The sequence below is a fragment of the Cicer arietinum genome, chromosome 8 (genome assembly GCF_000331145.2).
Source record: "Cicer arietinum cultivar CDC Frontier isolate Library 1 chromosome 8, Cicar.CDCFrontier_v2.0, whole genome shotgun sequence".
In the NCBI taxonomy this organism is placed as follows: domain Eukaryota; kingdom Viridiplantae; phylum Streptophyta; class Magnoliopsida; order Fabales; family Fabaceae; genus Cicer; species Cicer arietinum.
The window spans coordinates 26,807,153-26,814,470 of NC_021167.2; the positions used below are offsets into that span (position 1 = coordinate 26,807,153).

Here is a 7,318-nt window from a genome sequence, read left to right on the forward strand (position 1 = left end):
ATGTGCAGAAGAATCATGAGTATTATCAGTGGTCTGCTCCATCTGTGGCGGCTGAGGGACATCCTCCTCCATATGTGCATGCTCGGTGGAGTCAACATCATCGTCCTGAACCTCCTGTTGTCTTCGACGACGCTGCCTAATAGGACGATTTGCTTCGTTGCGTCGTCTGTTTGATGCTGTTGGTGGAATTCTCTCTACATCATCACGTCTGTCACCTATGATGTTACGAATAATCTGACCAAAGGCTCCTCTCATTCTAGGCACTGCAATATATTAATATACCAATATTAAAAACAAATGAAAAAAAATTAAAAAAAACCCAAATAATATTTCGAAAGTTTCACTGGGAAACCAAACTTTCGAAACCCAGTTTTTCGAATCTTTCCATCAATCTCAAAGTTTCGAAGCCCAAATTTTCGAATCTTTCAGAAATGCTCGAATCTTTTACATTTCGAATATTTCATCTTCAAGGAAACCTTCGAAACTTCTGAACTTCGAATGTTTCAAGTTCAAGGAAAGGTTCGAATGGTTGAACATTTCTGGAAAAAAATGGCTTCGAAGGTTTGACATTCATAGAGAGTTTCGAATGTCTGGAAAAAGCTGGAAAAAGAAAGTCTTCGAAAGTTTAGGATTCAACGAAAGGTTCGAAAGTTTGGAAAAATCTGGAAAACGCAACGCTTCGAATGTTTAACATTCAACGAAATGTTCGATGGTTTTGGAAAATTCTGGAAAAACACAGCTTCGAATGTTTAACATTCAATGAAATGTTCGAGGGTTTTGGAAAATTCTGGAAAAATACAGCTTCGGAAGTTTAACATTCAACGAAATATTCGAAGGTTTTGGAAAAATCTGGAAAAACAAAGCTTCGAATGTTTAACATTCAAGGAAAGGTTCGAGAAATCCTTACTTTTTCACTTCGAATGTGTCAAAGGTTCGAATATTTGGTAGGGTGGGAGAATCGGATGTTTCAGAGTTTCGAACAAATGGGGAAAAAAAGGAAAGTTATTTTTTTTGTAGGATTTTATAGTTAAAATTAGGGGTAATATGGTCTTTTACATATAGTTGGGGGGTGGCAGGTAAAAGTGGGGGAGTGCGCAGTACAATTCTCGAAATTTGGATGAGAATGGGCCTTAATTAAACATAAGCCCAAAAAGCCCAGCCCAAGAAAACTGAACAAAAACAAAATCACAAACACGACATGTATATCAGAATCTAACCTTCAGAAAACAGTGTGTGAAACTCCTGAGAAAGTGTTTGAGGAAAAATGGGAAGGAAGAAAGGGTATGTCGAATTCGAAGAATCTCCACCGGATGATTTTGATCCGGCGAACCCTTACAAGGATCCGGTGGCTATGTTAGAAATGAGGGAACACATTGTTAGGGAAAAATGGATCCAAATTGAGAAAGCTAAAATCATTAGGGAGAAACTTCGTTGGTGTTATCGAATTGAAGGTATCAATCATCTTCAGAAATGTCGTCACCTTGTTAAACAGTATCTTGAATCAACACGTGGTATTGGTTGGGGCAAGGATGGTCGTCACCCTTCTCTCCATGGTTGGTTTTTTTCTCTTCTCTTTTCTTTGTTGTATTTTTTTTTTTAAATTTTCAATGTATAGTTGGTTTTTTGTTGTGAATTTTCAATTGGGTATGTGTGGTTTCTATGAAGTTGTGATTTTTAGAAGAAAATAAATCATGGGTTTTTGTTGTCAATTCTCAAGTGGGTCTGTGTGATTTCACTGAAGTTGTGATTTTTAGGAGAAAAAATTACATGGGTTTTTTTGTTGTTGTGAATTCTCAAATGGGTCTGTGTGGTTTCTCTGAAGTTGTGATTTTTATATATAATATAATGAAAGGTTTTGAATTGGTTTAGTTTGATGTTTTTTAGGGTTTTTGTTGATTAAGGGCATGTTTGATGATTTATTTGAGTTTATCTAGTGACAAATATTTGGGAGTACTTGTGGAAACAATGGTATGACATGTCTATAAGTTATTTTCAGCTTATGACTGTTAGGATAAATCACATAATTAAGCACACATAAATAAGTACTTATGTATAAACTATAGTGAAAGATGAAATAAAGTCAAAAAGTGTTGTCACATAGGGGTGCTATAGCGCTATAGCATAGCGGAATTTAACAAACTGCCATTTTCCGCAATCTGCAATTGACAACACTGAAGTCAAACTGTTTGTATATAAGCTTTAAGTTGTTTTCATAAGCCCTAGCTATCCTAAAGGGCTTGTGGAAATAAGCTGAAAGCAGCTTACGGACGTGTCACAAGTGTTTATGCTAGTAGGTTAGCTCAAATAAGTCAATCCAAATAAGTCCTATTTATTTCCATAAACTCTAGCGGATAGCTTATGAAAACAATTTATAACTTATGAAAATAGATTGACTTTTTTTTTTTATCTTTTGTTATAGAAATAAGTTATACATGAACACTTTTATGATAATTGTTTATGCTATAATCACTTAATTAATGAAGAAGGCCATTTGTTAAGTGAATTGTTAAGTGGGGTGTGTGTAATTTCTCTCAAGCTGTGATTTTTTTATGCTGGGTAACTAAAAGGTGTCTTTGGGCATTCCATTTTTCATTTTAAGTTTGATTAATTTGGATTGCTGTTTGTATTTGTAAAAGGTTTAATGTCTGTTTAGGTGAACATTTGATTTGAATGAACTTATTTTGTAAAATTGATTTGGTGACGATTGAATATGAAGTGAAGTTAATATATTTGTAAGTTTATACTCTAAAATTAAGTTTGAAGACAAAATTGACTTTAATTTCAGTTGCAATATATGATGTAGATTTAGTGTAAAATTTTCAATATGCAAAAAGCTACTTTTTACCACTTCCACTAAAACCAATTTTTTGAGGCCAAATTAAATTTAGCTAACAGTAAGCACTAACCACAAACACATGTATTTTTACTAATATCACTGTTTACTGCTTTTTATTTTCAATTCAGAAAGGGTTTTAGGATTTTGGTTTCTTTAAATTGTCATTCTTAACATGTGATTAAAGGGTGTTTTTGGGAAGATAAACTGACTTGCAAGCAAAATTTTAGCTCAACAACCAAGGTGTAACTGAAGCACTTAAAACAGTTGCCATATTTTTTTTTTGGTTTTGAACATTATATATTTTGAGTGTCTTATTCTCTGATCTTTGTGTGATAACTTCTTATGCCTTGTTAATTTTCTGAACCAGGACCAAAAGTTGAGCCAGTTGAATCCGAATGATTTCCCCGTGGATAAATAAAAGGTAATTTTCAAACTTCATTTCAATCGTTTTCTCTTTTATCGATGTAATTAGTTCTTTCATAAATCCTACTGAAAAGAATTGGGCTTGCAAACAAAAGTGTCTATTTGGTAATTGAGTATTCAAAACTTTGGTGGAGCAAGTAAATCCGCATTCCAATATTAACCATTTTAACTAGAGCCAACATATCAACTTTCTAGAGCGACGTGATTTGATTGTTATTGCCATGAACCTCTTAGCATAGATCCATTCATTTCTAGATTTAATGTTGGTGCAGATGACTAGGTGACAGTAATAAAGAAAATGACTCTTGGAAGTAAATTAAAATAAAATAGGGTGCACTTATTGCATGAAACTAGTAAATATTGCGTGCTCTTTGCACGGATCTGAGTAAATACTTGCAGAAAATAGTGTGAAATTTCACCACATATCATTCAGTGAAGGTTTCACAAAGAGATCATTGTTCCACTAAGTGATAGTATCTCTCATTGCAATGCCGTTAAGTTGATGGGAACTAGTCATTGGATGTATTTTATATGTCTGGTCTGGAACATTTGGTTGACTAATTTGATTGAAGTAATGATTTTCAAATTCTCAGTCATAAGTCTTGAACAACCCGAAGTTATCTCTTTCTTTTGCTGCATTTTTCAATGTTTCTAGAAGATTTGAAACTACATATACAACAGTGTTGTTAATTACCAGCTATAGTGGCAATATAGTGTAGTGGAATTTGAATTAATCATTGTTGTTCCGCAATACGTTGTTTAGTACAAAATGTTGTCAAATAGCGGCGTTATAGGCTTATAGCACTATTGTGTAGTAGAATTAGAACAAACTGCTATTTTCCACAATTGGCAATACTTCTTTACACATGCATACCAATTCAAATGCATAGTTTGTCAAATAAAAATCCAGAAGCATGGTTCATCAATTCAAAATATCGGTTTCTAACGTCGTTTGCTGTATTGGCAGTTTTAATATTCTTTTATTGTTATCATAATTTTGTGTCTGTATGAAATTAAAAGTTGGTCCTCGTGCAGGGAAGTTTTACTACTCAGATGATTACATTGCCAAAATGAGATTGTAGGTGGAGGAATGAATACCTATGATCCAGCTGTTGTGTTTTGTTCATTTTTTCCTTAGTCAAACTTCAAATGAACTATTACAACTCTACTTGCCTTGGCTTATAAGGCTTTTATTGCTTGTTATTAGCATTTTAAATGTAAACAAGTATGAGCAGAAGAAGTACATCAGATTGTGAAAATAAGTTTCTCTTTGTTTCTTGTTATTATGATGATGTGTGCTTCTTCAATAATACAATTGAATGTGTCCTAGCTGCTTGAGTTTTGAAACTTCAAAGCCATACTCCATTTGTTAATTTTGAAACCTCATATCAAATGCATTTGCAGTTCTGATGTTGAAGGTGTCACTATTTCATAATTTTCATGTGTATGTAGAGGATATACTTCTGTGTGGGTTGTTGGTAGGACTATTCTAAGCAATATTAAATGGTGGACTTGGAATTTACATACGAATTAAAACGTGTGTTATCGAATAGCACCTATAGCACAGAAGAATTTGAACAAATTGTTTTTGTTCTCAGTGATATGCTATTAAATACAAAGTTTTATCGAATAACTGTTATTATATATGCTTAACAAAGTTTGAACAAATTGTTACTCCCCTTATATGTTAAACAAGTTTTTGTAGATGTTTAACATTAATAATACTTTTCTGTTTTATCATATCATTACTATATAGTTATTGAACTCCAATTATTTTTCACCACAATTTAATTCTACAATATTACAGCATCAGGAAATATTTATTTTCAACTAAAGTATATGTTTGAATTAGTTTACTTTACTTTTACAATGCATTTTCATTAAAAGCTATTGAAAAGTGTTTTGTTCCAAAGAGATCTGAGTTCTAAGGTGGATCAGTATTTATAAATTATTGAAAATTATAAAGATGATCGATGATACTTTTTAAAAATAATAGTTTGTGGTTCTTTTTGTCTTTATGAATAAGACAATGATTTGTTTGTTCTTATTTTCATTGAATTAATATCATTTAAGTTATTATTTCTAGCTATAAAATAAATATTATCATTAAAAGATATTTTTTGTCGTTAAAAATTTAAACATTTTGGAAGTATTGGTTTATGATGGAATGAGTTAAACGCATGTACATATAACTATATGTAACTTTTGTCTTAACATGAAAAATGGTGGCGGAAATTATACTTTCCAAATAAACACCAAGTGTATTATCATTCATGTATATACAATAATAGCATCAACTTATCAAATTGAATAAAACTTAAACAAAATTAGTTATCAGAAGATTGCAACACAAAATCACTCTACCTTTTCACCTTTATTGGTGTTATTGTTATCATCCCAAATTGTTTCAGCACTTTGAAGCACAGTCACCGACACATAAACATAAATAATAATTTAAGAAAATAAAAGTAATTGAATATAATTATATGTATCAGTCTTGTATCAACACTAACACATATCATAACTAGACACATTTTTTATACATAGCTTGAGCTGATAAAATCTGCATACACATACATTATATATAAATAAATAAAAAAAGACAATATCACAAGAATGAGTGAGAACAAACCTGTTCAAATTCAAAGAGGTAGAAATAGGATCTGCAAGCAAGAGAAAAATATGAAGAACAAAAAAAGTTGAAAAGTGAAACATGGAGCTCCCTTCAATCCAATGGTAAGACTAAGCAGACGGGTGGAGTTGCTCTCACATCATGCAATTGGTCAAACTTCAACATTGTTATAATCTTGTCGCCGACAAACATTAAGGTTAACCGAATGCATGAGATGACAGCTCTTGCCTCTGCTCAGCTCCTCTTTGCTTCTTAATTACTACTTTCTTCACACACCCCAACATTTGATGAAGGTACCCCCTCCTCCTACCTTATACATACAAAATGGGCCCTCCCTCTCTTGTTGCCCCTAAAAGAACGAATTGTAGATGTACTTTGATGTTTAGATTTTCAACAATGGCTCATGGTTTATACTTTCTACTTTTCTCCAAAAGAAAATTTGTCCTCTTTCATGATGTAGTAAATGTATGTGTGTGTTTTTATATATACAAAACATTGGCAATGAAAGAATTCGAATAAGTTTTTAAATTTGTCCTCTTTGTGATTATTTTTTTCTTTCTGAATCCTCTGTGTAAATTAGACTAAGTTTACACCACATAAAATGCAATTTATAAGGTCACAAAGTTTATAACAAACGGATTATTTTTTATGAAAATAAAACAAAAATAAATAAAGAAAGAGGCAAATTCTAACATCATTGGTCACGACTCACGATGAAAAATCATTTGAATTTGTAACAAAAATTAATGACATTTTATAGAAATATTATTTAATGGTTTTCGTTGTCTTTATGTCTAATACGATAACCTAATTGATATTGATTTAACGAATTGAATTATATGATTACACTAACATTAATTGAGTCATTGTCTTAAGTTTAAAAACTGAGATGATTGTTAATATATATTTTTGAAAAGTATCATCGACCATTATTAAAAATTTTAGTAACTTTTAAACACCGGTATATGGTGGACTACTCTAATATCCATAGTACATATAGTCTCGATTCTAGATGAGTTAAAAGATCATTTCTTAATGAAGAAGTTAAATATTTAATTAACATGTCACATTATAACCTCTAAAAATAAAAATTTAAACATCAAATATTTTAATTGATATTTTACAATTTTAATAATATACTTATCAATATACAAAATTCAAATATTAATTTGACTAGTATTTATAATTTAAATAAATAATATATTTATTCAATCAAATTATAATTGTTGATATGATTATTCTTTCTCTACAGTAAAATCTCATAGTATTATTTGTCATCATAACATAAATGTGGTCTAAAAGAGGGTCATTCTTAAAAAAAACATATATTAATATATTAAGACTCAATTTATATATATATATATATATATATATCTATATATATATATATATATATATATATATTTTTTATCTATATATATATCTTG

At 30.9% G+C, this 7,318-nt stretch overlaps 1 protein-coding gene across 1 annotated transcript; it reads left to right on the plus strand.

Moving 5' to 3' along the window:
* The first annotated feature begins 1,197 nt into the window (after window positions 1–1,197).
* Window positions 1,198–4,669, plus strand: LOC101502099 (NADH dehydrogenase [ubiquinone] 1 beta subcomplex subunit 10-B). Its single transcript, XM_004512873.3, has 3 exons — window positions 1,198–1,553; window positions 3,204–3,257; window positions 4,295–4,669. The coding sequence occupies exons 1-2, from the start codon at window positions 1,265–1,267 to the stop codon at window positions 3,233–3,235; spliced, it is 321 nt and encodes a 106-aa protein (XP_004512930.1). The 5' UTR covers window positions 1,198–1,264; the 3' UTR covers window positions 3,236–3,257; window positions 4,295–4,669.
* The last annotated feature ends 2,649 nt before the right edge of the window (window positions 4,670–7,318 follow it).

What these genes read in the sequence shown, in the direction of transcription:
- LOC101502099 (XM_004512873.3), top strand. Translation starts at nt 1,265, where the DNA reads ATGGGAAGGAAGAAAGGGTATGTCGAATTCGAAGAATCTCCACCGGAT. An exon ending in TCGTCACCCTTCTCTCCATG is followed by an intron (nt 1,554 to 3,203) that starts GTTGGTTTTTTT and finishes TTTCTGAACCAG; the next exon opens with GACCAAAAGTTGAGCCAGTT.